General features: G+C 37.2%; 1 protein-coding gene across 9 annotated transcripts in view; it reads left to right on the forward strand.

The window, feature by feature from the left end:
- Positions 1-21,761, forward strand: part of PRMT3 (protein arginine methyltransferase 3) — a 133,513-nt gene that overhangs the window by 97,139 nt on the left and 14,613 nt on the right. For 4 of the 9 annotated variants that reach the window (XM_031653372.1, XM_031653371.1, XM_031653377.1 and 1 more), the window contains 2 exons: positions 20,018-20,068; positions 20,266-20,353. In XM_031653372.1, the coding sequence (XP_031509232.1) occupies positions 20,018-20,068; positions 20,266-20,353 (139 nt within the window). Of the gene's footprint in view, positions 1-10,946; positions 12,999-14,640; positions 16,093-18,392; positions 19,034-20,017; positions 20,069-20,265; positions 20,354-21,761 lie in introns of those variants that run through there. The other 5 variants (XR_004177500.1, XR_004177501.1, XM_031653373.1 and 2 more) reach the window with 5 other exon arrangements.

Consider the following 21,761-nt stretch of genomic DNA (forward strand, 5'->3'; position numbering starts at 1 on the left):
GCCCAGTTTTGTGTCCTTGCTGGAGAGGCGTTGCAGTCATTTGGAGGAAAAGAGGCACTGGTTTTTTGGGTTTTTAGCATTTTTGTGTTGATCCTTTCTCATCTTTGAGGTTGTTAACCTTTGAATGGGGTTTTTGTCAGGTTTTTCATTGATGATGTTTCCTGTTTTTAATAATAGGGCTGCTGTGGGTCCATTCCAGGCCCTAGTTACCTCAGTTTCTCTCATACCAAGTGTTATACAGGCTTTGACCAGTGAAGGTTGCAAAACAGCAAAGATGGCAGCCTGCTCCTTCCTCTGGAAGCCCCATCCCTGCAGCGTACTGACCTGTTCCCAGCCTGAACTGCCCCTGCTAGGAGGTGGCTAGAGACCCCTGTTGGGAGGTCTCACCCAGGTAGAAGGAATGGGATCAGGGATCTGCTTAAAGAAGAAGTCTGGCTCCTTTTTGGTAGTGCAGCTGCGCTGTGTTGTGGGAGACCGTTCCTTGTCCAGACTATCTGGACTCTCCAGAGCCGGCAGGCTGGAATAATCAAGTTGACAGAACTGCAGAGATGGCAGCCACCCCTCCCCCTGGGAATTTGGTCCTTCTCAGGCAAACTTGATTGGAATTCCAAGCCAGTGGGGCCCACAGAATGACACTACTTGCTTCCTGGATTCAGTTCTCCTCCTAAGAGTATGTAGGGACAGATCTCTGGCCTTGCCAGGAATCCTGGAGCCAAAGTATGCAAAACTCCTGAGTCTCTGTGTATGCCCCAGCAGCTGCTCTGCCAGGACTCTGTACAGGTCTGTGTATTGGACCTGTATATGTACAGGTTTTTATAGTATTCTTTGATGGTTGTTTGTATTTCTGTGGAGACCAGGATCAATACAGGTCTGTGTATTGATCCTGGTGGTGTGGCTTACAAAGGGATCTCCTAGGTGCAAAGATCCATGGGAGAGGTGTGGTTTCCTGGGCAGGATCGCACAATCACTCACCACTTCCTTTGACTGGGACTGAGGGTTCCTTTGGCTTCGTGCTGTTAGAATGCTTGTTCTTCAGTCCTGCAAGGAAAAAATCAGCATTTAGACAAAAAGTTCTCTCAGCAAGGCAATTTTACTTTCTGCAAAACGGGTGCTCCTTACGGATAGAACAATGGCAAGAGCACACTTGAACAAAGGAGGGAAGCAATTTATATCTTTTACGCAGCTTGTCTTTGCTGCTATGTCTTGTTTACGTTGGCTGGAGCCAGACCTCACAATCTAAACTAAAACCTAACTGGATAATAATTTAAAACTTTTCTAAATAGGTGAAAGCAATGGAAGGACAAAGGAAAAGAGGAAGTTGTTTACTAAAGGACTTAGAAAAGTAGTAACATTCTTAAGGCTGCGAGCTGGGACATACCTGTGAGCACATCTAGCACAACTATCTTGGTTAAGGTACAAGGACGTAGAATGTACTACTTGCCTGTGAGCTACTTAGGATAGGGCTTAACAAAGTTATTAGCACAAAGCAAGGAGGTTTGAACAAAGTTAGTCTTTAAAATAAATTATTTCTAACATTTATGATTATTATTATCCTTTAACAAGAAGGGAAACCTTGAAGAGGAAATGTTACTTTCTACAGTGCTGCTCCCGGTTGGGCCGTCACCCCACCCTGCTTTTCTTCTGTTTCTGTGGATTGAGCTGTTTGCCCAGTCAGTCCCAATATGACAACCTGGATACTTCAGTTGAAGGTGCTGAATTCATTTGCTGCTTTCATTTGCTGAGTGCTGCAGACTACAGCTGCTTCTAATTGGCCATCTTGGCCCCCTTAGTATTATAATCTTATGGGACCCCCATTGTATATGCAGTCATTGACTGAAACATTGATATGTGGCACATGACTCTGTTTTTACTTAAAAACCTCTTAAAGTCCTTTATTTTGGATTCTATCAAACTTCATAAATTTGAGTAGTGTCATGAGAGAGATTTAATGTCTCTTTATTTTTTTTGAGACGAAGTCTAGCTCTGTCTCCTGGGCTGGAGTGCAGAGGTGCGATCTCTGCTCACTGCCACCTCCACCTCCCAGGCTCAAGGAATTCTCCTACCTCAGCCTCCCAGTTGCTGAGATTACAGGCACATGCCACCATGCCTGGCTAATTTTTGTATTTTAGTAGAGATAGGATTTCACCATGTTGGCCAGGCTGGTCTCGAACTCCAGATTCAGGTGGTCTGCCCACCTCAGCCTCCCGAAGTGCTGGGATTACAGGCGTGAGCCACCGCGCCTGCCTATTTAATGTCTTTTTAATAACCTTTTAAATCTTTACATTCACAGATTTAAACAAATATTAAATGCTGACTATGTGCCAAGTACTTGTCTATAAAGCAGGCACGTAAAAACAAACAAAACATGGCCGGGCACTGTGACTCACACCTGTAAGCCTAGCACTTTGGGAGGCCGAGGTGAGTGAATCACCCGAGGCCAAGAGTTCGAGACCAGCCTGGCCAACATGGTGAAACCTCATGTCTACTAAAAATACAAAAAAATTAGCCGGACGTGGTGGCAGGTGCCTGTAATCCCAGCTACTCGGAAGGCTGAGGCAGAAGAATTGCTTGAACCCAGGAGGCAGAGGTTGCAGTGAGTGGAGATCGCCCCATTGCACTCCAGTCTGTGCAATAGAGCAAAAACTCCATCTCAAAAACAAAACAAAACAAAACATATTCTCTGCCCTGGAAAGGCACTTAAATGAAAGGAGGCAAGTACTGTGAACATTTTAATATGAATGTAAAGTCTCTGTATATCTCTATATTTAGGGTATGGGACTGGGTTTCTGGAGGAAAAGTGTAGTTAATAAATTTTACAGCCAACATTCCATGAAGCAGTGAAAAACTTTGCCCCTCCCAAAATAAAGGAAAAGCTTGAAGTATGGTAGTCACTTCTTAAATTCCTTTTGAATAATTTGTTTTCACTTACTTTTTAATTCATTATTTCTTTTTTGTATTCTTTCTGCTGTTCATTTTTAGCCAATAAATATTTTTATTTCAGATTTTTTTTAGTTGTACAATGTCCATTTTCATTTTATCTCTTTAACCAGTTTGATCCATCTTTTTATCTGAATTCCTTGACATTTATAATCATTCTTTTAAGATGAATTTGCTTATTCCCCAAGTGATCTGTGATTTTGCTTCTCTTCCCTTTTAAGGGTCACATTTTCCAGTTTGTTCTCGTATTTTATGCTAGACATTGTGTAAAAGAATAATACAGACTAGAGTAGGTAATATTTTCCCTTAGAAGAATATCTCCTAGCTAGCTAGGAGGAAGGGTTGATCCCTTTTGATTTCCAGTGTCTTAAGCACAGGATCAAGCCCTTCCCTCTGGCCAAGTTCTTGGGAAGACCATCAAACTAAAGCCGAGTTTATGGTTTACTATAGTAAGGATGACCACTACATTGACAGTCTTAATAGCATCTCAGAGGAAGGATGTGAAAATATTTATGAAATTCTCAGCAAGTCTTTCATTGTGTGCATTGGAGGGAAAAGGTCCTGATTAGGATTTGGCATGAGTTGAGAATTGGTAGACACATCTAGGGGTGGGTTTTAAAGTGAGTGTTGGCTGGGCGCGGCAGCTCACGCCTGTAATCCCAGCAGTTTTGGAGGCTGAGGCGGGCAGATCACCTGAGGTCAGGAGTTCAAAACCAGCCCGGTCTCTACTAAAAATACAAAAATTAGCCAGGCATGGTGGTGCATGTCTATAGTCCTAGCTATTCGGGATGCTGAAGCAGGAGAATCACTTGAACCTGGGAGGTGAAGGTTGCAATAAGCCGACGTAGCACCACTGCACTCCAGCCTGGGTGACAGAGCAAGACACTGTCTCAAAACAAAAACAAAACAAAAAAAGTAGAGTCTTGCAGAGTAAACAGTGTAGTGGGTCATCTGTTCTTGAGAAGAGGGTATTTACTCTCCCGAGGGTTCATTAATAAATCTGATGTTCAAATAAATAGATTTTCTTGAGGTACTTGAAACAAATACCTTCTTCTTTCTAAGCAGTAGCTTCTGGAATAGCAGATAAATGAATAGTAATGTCATATTAATAGAGATAGTGAACTGTGTGGCCACAGAAGATTTTGGGTTAGAAGAAACCCCCCTCTCTTCCTGCTTTGCAGCGCAACCACCAGTTTCTTCCACTCCAGTAAGTAACATGAGGGAGAATTGGTTTGAAGAGAGGACCAGCTCTGCCTTTTGGTTTTCTCCATATTCCAGGGCACTATACTAGTGCACCAGTGCACTGGGCCTGGCTAGTATTTCTTTGTCCCAGCACAGTTCTTGCGCCTATGGCATTTTTGCTACTTTACCCACTGCATGAGCCCTAGCATTGGGCAAATGCCCTCAGGTATGAAAGCTGCTGTTTTTGCTCAGCTAGGAAGAATTTATTCCTCTCTGCAGACAGTATATTTAGACCTATTTGCATGTGAGACTTCTCTGTGGTTTTAATGAGAAATGTTTAGTCAGTCTAGTATTTTCTTTTTGTTATGTCAGAGTGAGGGTCTCTTGCAACCCTCTACATCCTAATTAGAAGTCATCCTTGGATAAATTGCTTTTTAAAGCCCAAACTGGAAAATAAATCTCGGCCTACATATTTAGGATTTTAGAAAGTTCGGAAATAAAGTTAGAAAGGTAAATGAAAGTAAACAAAAGTTAGTGAAGTAAAAGTAAATTTTATGTTACCTTTCAGTTCTTTGCTTTTTCTTTGATGATCTACTTGATAGGAGTTGAAGGCTGCAGCGAGCAATGATTGTACCACTGCACTCCAGACAGAGTGAGACTCTGAGAAAAAAAACAAAACTACTTGATAAATGATAGAGATATTTAAGAGGCACCAATATTTAGCTTTGGATGGAATCAAAACAAGTCTTTCAGTTATTCAGTTTTTTAAGGCTAATGCAATTGCTATTAAAAGAAACTTTAAAATGTTTACAATTCAAATCAGTGATCTCTTAGTCATAATACTCTCTGTTTTCATTTTACTTTTTAATTAAGCTTTAAATTTTTCTAATGGCTTAAGAAAAAAACTTCAAGATTAGCCCATTTATTTGCAATTGTGTTCTTTAAATCTTATAATGCTTCTGAAAAATCTCTGACAACAGAATCCTACTAACTCTAAGCTCATTTCTAGGTATTAAATTAGCTCTTAGTACTTTTTGTTGTAAGTTGACCTAATTTTGACCTTGCAAAGCTAATCAGCTAACGAAACTAATTATTAAAACACATCTGTGCTGCTTAGAAATAGTAAGATTTGTCTTGAACTTGCATCATAGGTTTTAATGGGACATCTGGTATATATTTTAATAGGCTTCATTAAGTAAATTTTATGTCTTTGGGGAGAACATTTCTCATTATGTGATCCCACCTCTACAGTTGGTTTTAGATTCCTCCTTGTGAATGACCATGTGGTCTAAAGTATGGTCCTGAACTTTCTACTCTTCTCTGAAATCTGAACCTTTGTGGCTGGGCTTAGATGGTGATGAGAACATTTACATGTCTTCGTTTATTCTCAGGAAATGTTCTTTGAGTAGTAGCACACACTAGGAGCTGAGAGGCATTGGGAATGTAGTAAAACAAGCCAAAACCGATAGTTCCTCTATTCAGGAGACATTAATAGTGGAAACATGATAAAATTCACCCTATTTTCAACGCCACCCCTCGGTGGAAAAAAAATTCACCCGATGGATATTAGATAATACTAAAGAATTATTGAAAATTTGGTTACATGTGATAAGGGCATTCTAGTTATCTAAGAAAATTTCCATCTTTTTACAGATGCAAACTGAATTTGGAGGGAAGAAATGACATAATATAGGGTATTTGCTCAAGAGAATAGGTGAAGTATATGTGCCGAATATAGGTGATAAGTTCGTCAGAGGTTCTGTAATTGTGTATGTTTGAAATTTGTGATAGTAGGGTATTTTTTTAAAGAATCTCATAACAATAAGAAATGCCTAAGAGTGATGAGGCGTAAGTACTGCACTGAGATAAAGATATTTCTGTACATCTCAGCCACCTGCTGTAGTTACCAAAGCTAAATACATGTTTACCCTGTGTCTTAAACATTTCCCTCCTGGGTCCAGATACACACACAGAAATATGTTGATATGTTCACCAAAAAAAAAAAAAAAAATGTTCAAGAATGTCCATTGCAGCCTTCTTCAGCCCCAAGCTAGAAAGTATGATGGATAAATGTGGTATATTTATGGAATAAAATACAGCATTGAAAAAGATGAGCTTGGCGACATGGATGAATTTCATGAACAAACAGTTGATTTAAAAAGCGGGGGAAGGCTGGGCACAGTGGTTTATACCTATAATCCCAACATTTGGAAGGATCACTTGAAGCCAGGAGTTCGAGATCCATCTGATCATGGACATCAGAATAGTGGTTACAATTTGTGGGGTGACTTTGACTGGAAAGGAGCATAAAAGAAGTCTCTGGAGTACTAGGAGTGGTCCATATCTTGATCTGGGTAGTGGTTATACAAGTGTGTTCACCTTGAAAAAGTTCACTGAGATGTATCCCAATGATTTGCTCACTTCTGTGTGTGTGTGTGTGTGTTCTATGTAAAACCAGTGGTTCTTGCATTAGCTAAAAATCTGTTTTTTTGTTTGTATGTAATACTTCAGTTGAAAAGTTGACCAATGCCAAAAAATGTCTGTCTGGTTGTCAGTGATTTGATGGAGTTGAAAGAAGCCTAGCATGGCTGGGGCATGTAGATCATGGTGCTAAGAGATGGAAAGCACCTTGTGCTATTTGGCCGTTTCAGTTGTGATGTTTTTTAAACAGTGTTGTGATCAGAAGGGCCCTTTAGAAAGACTGTGTCTAGACTATGGAGAACAAAGAGGAGACCAGAGTGGATGTGGGAGGCTAATGGGTAGGTTAATCTAGTAGCTCAGGCAATAATTTGCAGTGACTTACACAAAGGCAGTTTTAGTGGACTTGTTCATGAGTTATCTAAGAGAGAAAATTGACAGGATTTGAGAATGGGTTAGATAATGGGGAGTAACGGCATAACTCCCATTGCTCTCAGTATCAGTGATGACTCCAAGGTTTCTTATACAATTTGAAAAATGATGGTCCTGTCTTTTTAAGTCAAAGAAAATTGGAAGAAGAACACATTTAGAGGTGAGGATCAGACGCTCAATTATTAGTATGTTGAATTTCATACCTTTGAGTTAAGTAGTGATATCTAGTAGGGAATTGAAACACAGTCCTGTGACCTGTCTTGTCAAGTCATACTTGTGACATATTTGGCCCAGATACTTGAGAGTAGGAATCAAAGAACATTTCGTGGAAGATTTTTTGAAAATATCCACCAAAATATGCTGCTGACACTATTTAACAAAGCATTTTAAACAATCATAAAATTTCATAAATTGCTCTTGAATGAGGATGTATTTTTTAACCTATGCTATTCATTGAGGCTGTTGAGTTCCAAAAGCTCGTTTTTTAAAGCAAATCCAGTGGAGTAGCATCATATGCAGATATAATTTATGCAAATTAACTGCAAGCATTCAGGTTGAAAAAAAGAGTCAGAGAAATAATGGTCTCAGTAGTACAGATGATTCTGCCCTCCTTTTTAATTTTGAACATGTGCCCCAAAATGAGCATGAGGTGAGAAACACATCTGCTGTTTCTTTAGATTTCTGTAGGATGAGCATCTTGCTAGACTGCATGTGATTGTCTTTATAAAAGTGTGTATTTTTAATACAGTATGGCACTCACTATAAGCCATCTACTTCATCTGGAACCCAGCCAAAGAAATGGTGATTTGTACCATTGCTTAAAGAACGGGTTGTATTGAACTTACTGAGGGATAGTTTATATGTTAGTCTCCAAAATGACATCCTAAGAGATTTTCCAAGGTAATTTTGAGATTTTTCCCATGTGACTTATCCTCTGCAGAATATGAGTACTATAAAATAATGTCTTACTACTTTGTTTCAAAGGGATTCTGTCTAGTTCTAATATTTTCCATAATTGATTGAAGTCCAGGTGCACCTTATGCATTGCTCTCAAAATTTACTTCCATTTGACTTTATCTTTCATTTTTGCAACCCTAGAGAGTCAACAGCCCTTGAAACTGAACCCCAGAGGATTTTAGCCTTTTTAAAATCTGTGTTTTTTTCAACCCATTCTTTGTGTTTAGCTTTTCTGTCTACTCTTTTATAGTCTTTTTGGAAACATTACCATTATGAAAAAATGTTTAGGAAGATACATTTCCTGCTTTGGATAACTTTTAGGTATGTGTTTGTTGCCTAGCATAGTGGGAGGAATCATCTGTAATACTGAAATCGTATTTAAACCTAGTCAGAGAGAATGCAAAAGTTCACAAAATGAGGAACCCTGAAGTTGAGTAAAATAACCTGTCCATAGAGTTGATAGAGATTCATGTGCCTGATCCTCTTTTGAAAGCCATGCTGAAAATAATGCTTCTGCATTTCTGTAATTCATTATTTAAATTTCAGAGACATTAAAGAAATTGTAGTAGCATTTTAAAAGATTCTGATCCTAAAGCCTCCATTTGAGTGATATTATAACTCAAATTGTTCTAAAATACAATTTGAGTGGAATCTTAAAATTCTTAAGCTATATTAAAATCGTTTAATTCTAGATAGGTATAGGTTTACACTTGAAATCAGCAATGTTGAAGGACAATAAATTGAGAAATAATCACACTCAAGCAGGACTAGAATATCTATCTGAAGTACAGCAATAAGCACAAAATAGTGTATTTATCAAATAATCAATAAGAGTGGACTCTTGATTAGAGATGTCAGAGGGGTTCTCCCTAGACTTATCACAGAGGCTGTCAATTAACATTATTAGATTGTGATAAGAAATGAGCTTGACCAGGTATTTTCCTTTTTGATTCAGCCAGTTACCCCTGGAGTAATGACCTATAAGGAAGTAATCTTCCCAGGTTCAGATTTATTTTAGCTTAGGCACTGACAGAAACCATTGTGAGAATATTGGCATTAAGATCTTCTAAAACTGCTAAAGTACCTAATGTTTACAGACATCTTATGTAGATGTATGTATTAACAGGAGGAAATCAGTCCTCATGGAAAGACAAGTCAAAAATTAGAAAAATAAATTTGATATATATACCAGATGACTCAGAATATACCTTATAATATTTGCCAGATTTTTAGTTTCCACCCTATGTATCGGGTACATAACAGAAGGGCTTAGATGGTGATTTGGTAGCCATCTTTCTACCTTACTTTTCAAAAGGGCAAAAAAAAGAAAAAACTATTCATTTCAGAAAACAGGGCATATCACATCTTCTATATGTCCCCCTTTTACTGTCTGTTAAATTGTTCTTTCAGTTTTCCGTCTCTTAATTTATACTATTGAAGGGTTGTGAAGACAAGTAGCATTTGGTAGAACTTGGTCACCTAGACACAAAAATTAGTTTTAATAGTTATCAGTTTTAAACCTCTTCAGCAGTCATAAAACTAATTTTTTTGTTCTGCCTTGATTTGTAAATTCAGTGTATGTTTTGTTCAGGTGAACAAATATATTCTTAAAATTAAAATATAATGTTTACTTATAACTGATAATTTGAGGAAAGAGGAATGGAACATAGGGACCTTTGCATGGATAGTTTTTGGGGAAGATTAGAAAGCAGCACAAAAAAATGGAATATAAGGAAATAGTAGTCATTGATATCGAGCAGTGGAAAACCGATGATGTGTGAGGGAGCAGGAGGAGAGAAATCTAGAGAAGCAGTGGGCTGCAAGCCTTTTTAAATGGCAGAGATTGCAAAAAAAAAAAAAAAGTGCTATGCAACAGCACTTTTCATTCAAACATGTACTGAACCCTATGTGTGGGCTTCCGTGCTAGGCACTATGAATACAACAAATAATCAAAATGTAATTTCTAGCCCGAAAGACATTCATTTAGAAGGAGAGGCCAACATAAATGGAGAATTGTAATGTAGTGCTCTATAACAGAATAGCAGAGGCATATAAAAGACACCCTTAGCCTTGTATACTCTTCCTTTCCCTGATCATCTTTAAGGTTTTTACTTTAAGTGTGGCTTCTTCATGAAAGTCTTTCTAATACCATATGTATTGTATTAGCGGGAAGTGATTAATTGTACAGATGAGGGAATATTTGTCTGAAGTAGTTGCATCTGATATCAGTTTTTAATTGAAAATAGGAAGTTATAAGTTAAAGCATCATCATTTCCTTTTACCAAAGGTTGGGACAGGTTGACCATCTTTTTGTCATTTAACAAATAGTTTACTTAATAAATCATACTGATTTCCTGTAGTCCCTGAACATTCCAGGATATTTCATGCCTTTGTAACTCAGTGCAGTTTCACCATTTAGATGGCATGCCCAGGCATGCTTAGGCAGTAAGGATACAGAGGTGAACAAAGAAATGGTAAGAGTGCCCTTAAGGGGCTATTAGGATCTACAAGTGAACAAAGACATTGAACAAAAAGTATTATATAGTGAGTGTTACTACAAGGAGTGCAGGAACATTTAATGGATGTATTATAACCTACTCTAGGATTAAAGAAGGCTGCCCAGAGGAAGTAATATTTAAACTGGGACATAACAAATGAGTTAGTTTGAGAATTGGGGTGGGTGTTACCGTGATATGGTTTGGCTGTGTCCCCACCCAAATCTCATCTTGAATTCCCATGTGTTGTGGGAGGGACCCAGTAAGAGGTAACTGAGTCATAGGGGCAGGTCTTTCCTGCACTGCTGTCATGAAAGTGAGTCTTACAAGGTCTGATGTTTATTATAAGGGGGAGTTTTCATACACAAACTCTCCTTGCCTGCTGCCATCCATGTAAGACATGACTTGTTCCTCTTTGCCTTCCACCATGATTGTAAGACTTCCCCAGCCACGTGGAACTGCAAGTTCAGTTAAACCTCTTTCTTTTGTAAATTGCCCAGTCTCTGGTTTGTCTTTATCATACAGGTAGGGGGCCTTAGGGAGGAAAAAGCAATACAGTGAATAATCTTCCTCCTGTGTTGGTGAGCCACATAAAATGGAGAAACCCTTTTGCTGAAAACAGCTACAAATGCCAAAAAAATGTTAAATGCTGTCTGTTTGAAGTTATCAAATAAGGACGTACTACTAAGCCAAGACTCAGAAAAGAAGGTAATCTGAAAAATGAGACTAACATTTGGAGCTACTTTTGTCCTATAGGCATTTACCAATTCAGAGGAAGGAGCTGAAAGACTGTGTAGCCCTTTTGATGTCGCTTACATGGATAGGAATACAAAATGGGACCCTTATAGTTTTGCAGCACTTTGCATTGGGACCATAAAGACTGTGCCCAAGATAAGATATGAGAGAAGTAGAAATCTCAAACCCTGATATTAGATTAAGACCTCGGTTTGCTCATGCCCCCAGGTTCCCTGCAGAAACAAAAGATCTTTCTAGAAGATTATTACAGGTTTCAAATTATTTTCACGAAGTTTTTCAAATATTAATGTTCAAAACATATTCAGACGTAATCAGTCACACAAGGACACAAAAACATGAATCAAGAACCAGTTGAAGCAGTAGACAATAAAAACAGAGCTCTAGGTGCTCCAGGAATTACTTATAACAGACACAGATTTTGAAAAAACTATGCTTACTAAATTCAAAGAGAAAAGACATTGCAAATTTTAACAAATGGAAACATTTTTAAAAATAATACTGTTTGGAAAAGAACAGACATTCTAAGACCAAATTAAATACGATTTGAGCAGCAGATCTTCACATATTTGTGTAGAGAAGATCCGCAAACTGGATTTTAGGGCAGAAGAAAATGTCCAGGAAGAAGCCTGGAGAGATGCAAGAATGAGACAGAGGGAAGGGCAAGAAATAACATGGATACAAGGAAAGGTCTAATTACATATACATGTAAATGGGCATCCCAGAGAAAAGGAGGATGAGAATGTTACAATATTTAAAGAGATGTTGGCTAAGAATTTTCCAAAACAGATGAAAGCAACAATTTAAAAAGTACAACATAACCTAAATAGTGTAATTTTTAAATTAGATCGAAATGTAGGTGTATATCTAAGAGAAGTGAAAACATGCCCACGCAAATGTTTATAGCAGCATTATTCGTAATAGCTAAGAAATGGAAGTAATTCAGATGTCCATCACCTACAGAATGGATAAATAAAATTTGGCATATTCATGCAACGTAATATTCAGCAATAAAAAAGAATGAAACATGATACAACATAGTTAACCCTTAAAAACATTATGCTAAGTGAAAGAAACCAGTCACAAAAGACCATCTCTTGTATGATTCCATTTAGATGAAATATCCAGAATAGGTGTATCTGTAGACACAGACTGAACGAGAGGAGAATGGATGGAAGATTTGGAGGAGATGAAATGTTTTAAAATTAAATTGTAGTGATGGTTACACAACTCTGAGTACACTAAAGAATGCTGAATTGTACAATTTAAATGGGTCAATTTTTATGGTATGTGAATTATATCTCAGTTTAAAAGAGGGAAGAGAAATCCACACCTAGACATATCCTAGTAAAACTACAGAAATCAAAGAAAGATCTCAAAGTTGGTGGAGCTATGGTGCTGGAATTACCTTTAAAGAGGAGCTAAATAGACTAGTAGATAATTTCTACAATTGGCAAATCTTCAAACTGAATACAGCTGTGAAACCCACACCCAAATGAAGAAACATAACATCTCAGCACCCTAGTAGCCCCCCTTGTACACCTACCTAATACAGAGCATCTATGCCCTGTATTAGCCAGGTGCACAAGAACAATGGAATTGGGGGAACAGAGGAGAGGAACAATGGAATCAGAAGAAAAAAGACAAACAGAAGAAATTGTAATGATGACATTATCACTGTGATGCCAGAAAATAACTGCCAACCCTGAGTTTAACCCAACTAAGATATTTTTTAAGAATGAAAGTGGACAACTTGGCTGGGCACAGTGGCTCATGCCTGTAATCCCAGCACTTTGGCAGGGTGAGGCAGGCGGGTGGCTTGAGGTCAGGAGTTCGAGACCAGCCTGGCCAACATGGTGAAACCTCGTCTCTACTAAAATTACAACGATTAGCCGAGCGTCATGGCACACACCTCTAGTCCCAGATACTTGGGAGGCTGAGGCAGGAGAATCGCTTGAACTCAGGAAGTGGAGGTTGCAGTGAACCGAGATTGTACCTCTACACTCCAGCCTGGGCAATAGAGCAAGACTCCATCTCAAAAAAAAAAAAAGAAGAATGAAACTGAAATAAAGATATGTTCAGATAAGCAGAAAAGAAGAGAAAGAATTTGCCTAAAAAACCTGTGCCAAAGGAAGTACCGAGGGATATTCAGGCAAACAGCAAATGATCCCTGATGGAAGGCCAGAAATTCAGGAAGGAATAAAGGTGAACAAAAGTGGTAAATATTTACATACCAGTAGTTCTTTTAGGTATATACCCAATGGCTGTGGTACATATATTCACAGAAACTGTTCAAGTGCCTGTCAGCAGTAAACTAAATTATATTGTCACATACACCTTACAGCCATGAAAATGAATCATCTGCAATAATGTAGATGAATTTCACAAGCAATATTGAGGAAAATTAGCCAGATAGAAAAGACTACCTGATGTATGATTCTCTATATATTTAAGTATAGTAGGAAAAATGAATCTTTGCTTAAGAGTATTAGGATAGGTTGTTAGAGGCATAGGGTGCCTTGTAGAGTCTAGGTGCATAAGGGGGACTACTAGGGTGCTGAGATGATCTGTTTTTTTCTTCTGGGTGTGGGTTTCACAGCTGTGTTTAGTTTGAAAATTCAGCATGATATACACTTACACTGAATGTACATTATATATATTAAGCAGTTTTTAAAATGTGAAAAATCAGTAAATGTCAATACTAGTTGTATAAAATAATTTTGTGTTTATAGCTAGGAAGAAGTGTAGAGCAATTAAGGCATGTGAGGTATCAATTAATGAAAGTATTCATGTTATAGACTGAAGATGATTTTTGCCCCCCAAAACCACTTTAATAAGCAATTTTGAAATTACAAGGAAGCAATCCCAAATAAATTTAAAAGGAGTTTCAGTTATCTTGAAATATTCTAAGTAGATCAGAAATAAATTACATTGTGTTTTTCAATAAAAGTATTTTTTTTTAATATTTTTAGACCTATTGTCTGTTTTACTACTTCCCATATTGCTTGGTCTATTTTTTAAAACCACTCAATCTGGCAGTATCTCTTGAGAAGTATATGGCACTTAATGTGTATTGTTCCCTAGAGGAATCATGAAGAAAAGGTGCAGATTTTTCTCTTGGGATACAATAGAAAATTAATTGAAAAAGGAAGAGTCCATAATTTAATGTATAGTTACAATTGGGGAAAAAAATCATAATATATAATTTTCATATTTGTTGATTATGTCTTCTTAAACACCAGTTATTACTAGCACAGTTCATTCTCTATATGTGGCAGCTCATATAGCTTATGTTTGTATTTTCATCTGCTTGGTTTATATACAATGATCTAAGCTATAACAGTCATTTTTATGCATTGTCTGCTTACTCTTTCTTTGCTTGCTTCAGACTCATCAGTTGGCTTTTGCATTCCATATTATGATTTTGAAAGAACTACTTCAACGAAAAATTGTATTTTTGTTATAGTGATTCTGCTGCATGGATTACAAGCACTCTATCTCCATGCTTGGATAAACTCCATCAAAAGCACATTATCCTCTACTTCTGTGGCCAGCTGCCTAATTGTATCTGCTGTAACCACATGCTGTTGGAACATGATACCAATGAAGAACAGAAATGATAAATTACTCCCTGCAGGTGATAGTGATAATGATAATTTTTAATTTCCTTCTTCCTTATAAGGTCTAGTCTGATCTTATTTCATTGGTTGCCATCCTATTACATACACACAATGTGTCCTCTTTAAAGAAATACTCATCACACCAAAATACGTGAGAAAGTCATTTGTTTTTATCCCAAATCATTGTTCTTCAAATGAGTGTATATTAAATGAACTGCATTTACCTTTATATAGAATAAACAAGCAAAACATGGCTTAAAACAGATTTTTTCCATGATTCATTTTACAAATGCCATGAGTTTTCTTTTTGTGAAACCCACAAAAAGATGAGTTCTAGAACTATTATATGCTGAGGAATATTTAAGATGTACAGCAAAGCTACATGCTTGTATTTCCCTATGTGCATCAAAGTAATTGTGGAGGATTCTCACAAAATGTCGAGTGATCAAGCTATCCCAGAAATTCATCACGTGTATGTATTTTCCTTTCATTCTGTTTTCTTCTATCATTATTTTTGTTTTGTTTTGTTTTTAATTACTTACCACTCATTCTCCTTTCTCTCACTCTTAAGGGACTTTTATAACTAAAACTTTTAGTTACACGTTTTTCTGACTGTGGTATAATTCAGTGGAATTTTATTTAATTGTGACCTTGCCTTTGCAGATTAACCCAGCTCCTACAGATACATTTTAATGTTTTTCCCTCAGCAGTTCTCATTGCCCCAACAAGATATATGTGTGAGACAAAGGAGAAATTTCTTCTGTAGTCAGCCTTCAAACCTCTGATCTTTTTCAAGCACATGTCAAGTTGTAGCTCTGGTTATTTATTGCCATTGCCTATTAGTCATTATTTCCTATGGTTATTCTTATATTTGAATGACTTCCACAGAGAGAATGTATATTCATTGAAATTAACATTTAAAAGATGTAAAGATAGCCTGTCAAAGTGATGGTAGCAAGATGATCAAACTGTAATTGAAAATAGTGGCATGTTTATATTTTCCTGACAAAATAAATCATTTATTCCTAAATCAGCTGATATTTGGTTATATCATATATAATAGCTTTGCAGAAATAAAAACACTAATCATAATTCATTTGGTTTTATATTACTGTTTCAAAATTGAAGTTTTTTCCTTAATCTCTTAATTAAGCCTCAATGGCATGCAACTGTAGTTCCAGCTACTCAGGAGGCTTAGGCAGAAAGATCCCTTAAGCCCAGGAGTTTGAGTTCAGCCTGGGTACCATAGTAGGACTCCATCTCTAAAGTTAAATAAAATTTTTTAAAAATAATCACACACAAAAGAAAAAAAAAACACAAACCCTGTCTCTTTAAGGGGCATTCTAGATCGTGTTGGTGTTTGAGGGTAAACACCCATTTTAAAACCAGAAACTCCCTTTTTTTTCAGAGCAAGAATCTTCTCCTTTCTCAGCTATATGAGTGCTGTCTAATGAATAGGTAGATTATCTGCACAAAGTTTGAATTTCAGGTGAATTCCTTCCTAACTTCTCTTCATGCTTCTGCTTTCTGTTTAATGTGTGCTGTGGAACTGAGTTAGTATTACTGTAAACCAAACCTAATTAGAAATGTGACTGTGCTTGAGGACTCAAAGATACTATGATGCATTTCACATGGAGGCAATTTCAGATATTTGTCATAGATCCTTTCTGGTGCTTATAACCGAAGTTAACTATGTCTGTCATTTTTCTTTGTCTTAAAACGTATTTTTTGGTTACCCAGAACTTCCCAGTATTTCTTTCACTGTATTATTTAAGGGCTGGAAATTTTTAACTGAAATTCATACACAGATTTGGAGATTGATTAATAACCATGTATGGCCGGACGTGGTGTCTCACACCTGTAATCCCAGCACTTTGGGAGGCACCCCCCCAAAAAAAATGTGGGGAAAAATAAATCCTAAGTAAGCTAATAAGAGCTTTTGTGAAAATTTGGGTTTAAAAGCAGCTTTTGTAACATCTTCAGCTTCAGATATATGAAGAGAAACATTTCTAATTCTGATTTTAAAGACTGGCAATAAATATAACAGTTACAGAATTATAATTGCAGAAAGATGAGAGGCTGACACATGAGTTTAAAACAGAGTTTTAAAAGATACATTAAAAATTTTGAAAACAAAAAGATATTTAAAACTATGGGTTTTCTGTTCTTGTTGTTCCAGGTTACCTTCTGGTAGCATTTCCCATCAACCTGAAGAAGTTCTTTTAAAATGTTTCTGAAGGAAGTCTATTGGCAATGAATTTCTTTACTTTTCCTTGACTTGAAAATGTCATATTTTGCCTTCATTCATAAATGATGTTCTGTCTAGATGCAGAATTTTAAAACTTTCTCCATCAGTGTCTTTTTCTTTTCCATCTGGACCACCAATGTCACGTTAGATCTATGGGTCTCCGAGGTCCTATAACATGCATTTTATTGCCGTCTTTTTCCCTTCTTCAAATTGGATAATATCTATTAATCTTCAAATTCACTGATTTTTTCCCTGTCATCTCCATTCTGCTATTCAGCCCAGAAGTTTCAGTTATTATAATTTCCAATTAAAATTTTTTCATTTGGTTCTTTTTTACAGTTTCTCTGCTGAGAATTTCTAATCTTTTGATTCATTCCATTGTGTTTTCTGTCCCTGTTGGAACATAGTTGTAATTGCTGCTTTAAAGTTTTGCTTGATAGTTCGAGCATCTCTGTTATCTCAGAGGTGGCTTGTCTTTTCTCTTGAGAGTTGTTCAATTTTCCTGATTCTTCATATGTTGAGTAATTTGAGATTGTACCTTACATGTTGTGCATGCTATGTTGTATAAACTGTGTATCTTGTTAGAATCTTAAGAATGTTGATGTTTGTTGTTAGCAGACAGTCAGCCCAGTTAAAATCAGACCATAAGTTCTGTCTTAGTGTCCGAGCAGACAGTTGGCCAAGTCTCAGTCACATTCTCTAAGCTTTTGTTACGTTGTTTTGAGGCTGTCTTACACATACCTACTTTACGGATTAGTCTGAAACTTTTACAGATTTTTCAAATCTCAGTTCAGTTCTCTAGGCCTTTACTTAGTTTTGGTTTTTTTTTGTCCATGCATGTATTATTCAGAGGTTAATCCTGAGACTTGCACCAGTGATTCCAATTTTAGTTCAATTCTCTAAGCTTTTGCTATGTGGGTTTGGGTCTCACCTGTAAATGCGTAATTTGGGGGTTAGGCTGAGACTTGGGCATTTCCTACATACAAAATTAGGAGATCTTTTCTAGCTCCTCTCCATATTTGTCCCACATGTTCCATGCTTTTCAGAGTTAAAAATTATTAGTTCCATTCAAGTTCAGTTAGTCAATGCTTTAATAAAGTATACTGACTATATAATAAAGCTAGCCATATTTGAGACTGAAGACAAAGTTTTCATTTGGCTAAAATGTATTGAAAACCTACTATATAACATTGTATTGGGTAAGGGGCATAGAGGTGAGTTACACATACGCCCTGCTCTTAAATAAATTGCAGTATAAGGCAAACTATAATATACTATCGTAACTAACATAATAGAATGTATAATAAACACATTTGCTCAGCAAATATTGTATTGTATCCTATGGGCCAGGTTACTGCTCTGGGCACTAAGAGTATAGTGGTGAACAAGACAGGCATACAGAAATAAATAAGAAAACAGCTGAACTGGTCTGTGAAGAGGCATCGTAAGTATCCAGAAATCAATTGTAAAAGGTTAGAAATATTCTAATTAACCACATGGTTTTTATGATAATCTGTGGCTGAGTACTACATTGTTTTATAATTCTATTTGGCAGAATTATTAATAGTATTTTGATTCTCTCAGTATCTAAATTGCAATGAACCTCAAGGTTAAATATTGAATTTGGTTTGGACCTAATCCATATTAACCCTACAAGATCAATAAAATGTCACATTTTTAACGAAAGCAGCGGAGTACACAAATTAGCTTTACCATGATTTTTCAAAAACTCAGTGTCCTGTTTTTAACACTTTATAAGCTTAATGTAATGCCAGTTTTAAAAAATGATTAAGTCCAGCTAGTTCCAATAGTGAAAGAAAAAGGAATGGTATTTAAATTTAACCAAAAAACTCAAAATTATGTATTTACCTGAATATGTTAATTTCTTTAAGAGATCTTTTTGTAGGCTGGGTGCAGTGGCCCACACCTGTAATCCCAGCACTTTGGGAGGCCGAGGGGGGTAGATCACAAGGTCAGGGGTTCAAGACCAGCCTGACCAACATGATGAAACCCCATCTCTACTAAAAATACGAAAATTACAGGTGACGCATGCCTGTAATCCCAGCTACTCAGGAGGCTGAGGCAGGAGAATCACTTGAACACATGAGACAGAGGTTGCAGTGAGCTGAGATCGCACTATTGCACTCCAGCCTGTGCAACAGAGCAAGACTCCATCTCAAAAAAAAAAAAAATATCTTTTTGTACTATTTTTGTACTATCATAATAACCCTTAGAGCTCACTTTGGAGTTTCTCCTTTGAGTACTTGCTTAAACATAAAATTTGAGTACTATTGTTCATTTTTTCAGGAAAATAAAATAGGTAACATTTTAAAAATCTTTATTTCGTCACAAAAATATTCACAGTACTTGACTTAAAAACAGATATACTAGACTAGAAGAAATTAAATGAACTGGCTTTGTATAAAAGAGCATGTTTCAATTATTTGTTGCTGTATAATAACCCATCTCAAAACTCTGGCTTGAAGCCCAAACCATTTATATCTCTGTTTCCGATTCTGCAATCCTGACTGGACTTAACTGACTAGTGCACCTGCTGGTCTTTCCTGGCATCTTTCATGCTGCTGCAGTTGTCTGAATGCTTGACTACAGCTGGAGAAGCCAAGATGGCCTAACGCATGGGTGGACACTCAGTTGGCGAGTGAGGATCAGTGAGGGGCCAGCTCTCTTTCCATGTGTGTTTCCCTTTCAGTGGTCTAGCATGATTATTTCTCTATTAAATCATACTGATTGTTTGATTAGCCTTATTACCTTTATTATGTTACTTCTGTGAGGAAAAGCCAAATTACATTACTTTGTTTTTACTTATAACATCTTTTCCAGGAAAAATATTGAGTTTAAGAGGTATTGAGTTTCTGAAATAGTTTCTCATTTGCCATGTCTTAAGAGACAATAATTAGTTATTACATAATGTAATTTATTTAGTAAGTATTTCTATTTCTTTTTTTAAAAAACAGGCAATTGCTGGCTACTTTGATATATATTTTGAGAAGAATTGCCACAACAGGGTAAGTATCATGAGTTATCTCATAAGAATTAATTATTACAGAAGTACATTATATTTTATTTTGTGCCCCAAGGTGTTTAATCATAAGCATTTTGCTGCTGTAAGCAGTCGGGGCTTGTGTTTGATGTTGTAGATTAATGTACCATGATATTAAAAATCTTGTACTTCATCAAATACTTTTGAACTTTACCAATTCAGGTCGTGTTCTCTACGGGCCCTCAGAGCACCAAAACACACTGGAAACAAACAGTATTTCTACTGGAAAAACCATTTTCAGTTAAAGCAGGTGAGAAAGAATAGTAGGGGGAAAAGTATCTTATTCATTCTGAAGTAGAAGATATTCATTCATTTTACAACCACTTTTTCTGTGCACACTATATTTGCTTTTTGAGACAGAGTCTCACTGTCTCACCCAGGCTGGAGTACAGTGACGTGATCTCAGCTCACTGCAACCTCCATCCCCTGGGTTCAAGCAATTCTCCTGCCTCAGCCTCCTAAGTACTTGGGATTACAGGCACACACCACCACACCCGGCTAAGTTTTGTATTTTTAAGTAGAGATGGGGTTTCACCATGGTGGTCCCCAACTCCTGACCTCAAGTGATCCGCCTGCTTTGGCCCCCAAAGTGCTGGGACTACAGGTGTGAGCCACTGCGCCTGGCCTGCACAATATATTTGAAGCAATATAACAGATGTTAAGAAAAGATGTTCTTAGAGTTTACCATCTACATACATTTTAGATGGCATATCATTTAAAGACATAATTTAAGAAAAATTTTTAAGTCTAATTTCTGCCAACTAAAATAAATAAGATTACCTAGCTCTTAAAGTATCACAGAATTCAGAAAACTTTAATAGTTAGTATTTTATAAGTTACAAATATAACTAAAAGAAAATATTTTCTTTCTCCAAGTGACTAAAGAGAGATATCACCAATAAAATAAAAGTTAAAGACAATTTCATTCAGTAGTTATTGTAGGCCAGGTACAGTGGCTTATGCCTGTAATAAGCCACTTTGGGAGGCCGAGGCAGCAGGATAACTTGAGGCCAGTTTTGGGTTTTGTGTTTTCTTTTTTGAGACGGAGTTCCACTCTTGTTGCCCAGGCTGGAGTGCAATGGTACCGTCTCGGCTCACTGCAACCTCCACCTCCTGGGTTCAAGCAATTCTCCTGCCTTAGCCTCCAAGTAGCTGGGATTACAGGTGCCCGCCACCAGGTCCAGCTAATTTTTGTATTTTTAGTAGAGATGGGGTTTCACCACATTGGCTAGGCTGGTCTCAAACTCCTGACCTCAGGCGATCTGCCCACCTCGGAGTTCCGAAGTGCTGGGATTACAGGCATGAGCCACCACACCCAGCTGAGGCCAGTTTAAGACCAGCCCAAGCAACATAGCAAGACCCTATCTCTACAAAACTCTAAAAATTAGCTGGCCATAGTGGCACAAGCCTGTAGTTTTAGCTGCTTGGAGGCTGAGGCAGGGGGCTCGCTTGAGTCTTCAGTGAGCTGTGATCATACCGCTGCACTCCAGCCTGGGTGACACAGCAAGGCTGTCTCAAAAAAAGAGAAAAAGTTATTGCATTCAAAGTTTATTTGTCTTACCATTCTCTCCACTGTCTCTTCCCTGCCTATCCAAATGTTACGCAATATTCAAGGGCAAATCAGATTCTATTTTTTATTTTAAAAACTCATTGATTGT

The sequence above is a fragment of the Papio anubis genome, chromosome 12 (assembly GCF_008728515.1).
Source record: "Papio anubis isolate 15944 chromosome 12, Panubis1.0, whole genome shotgun sequence".
NCBI classification, from domain to species: Eukaryota; Metazoa; Chordata; class Mammalia; order Primates; family Cercopithecidae; genus Papio; species Papio anubis.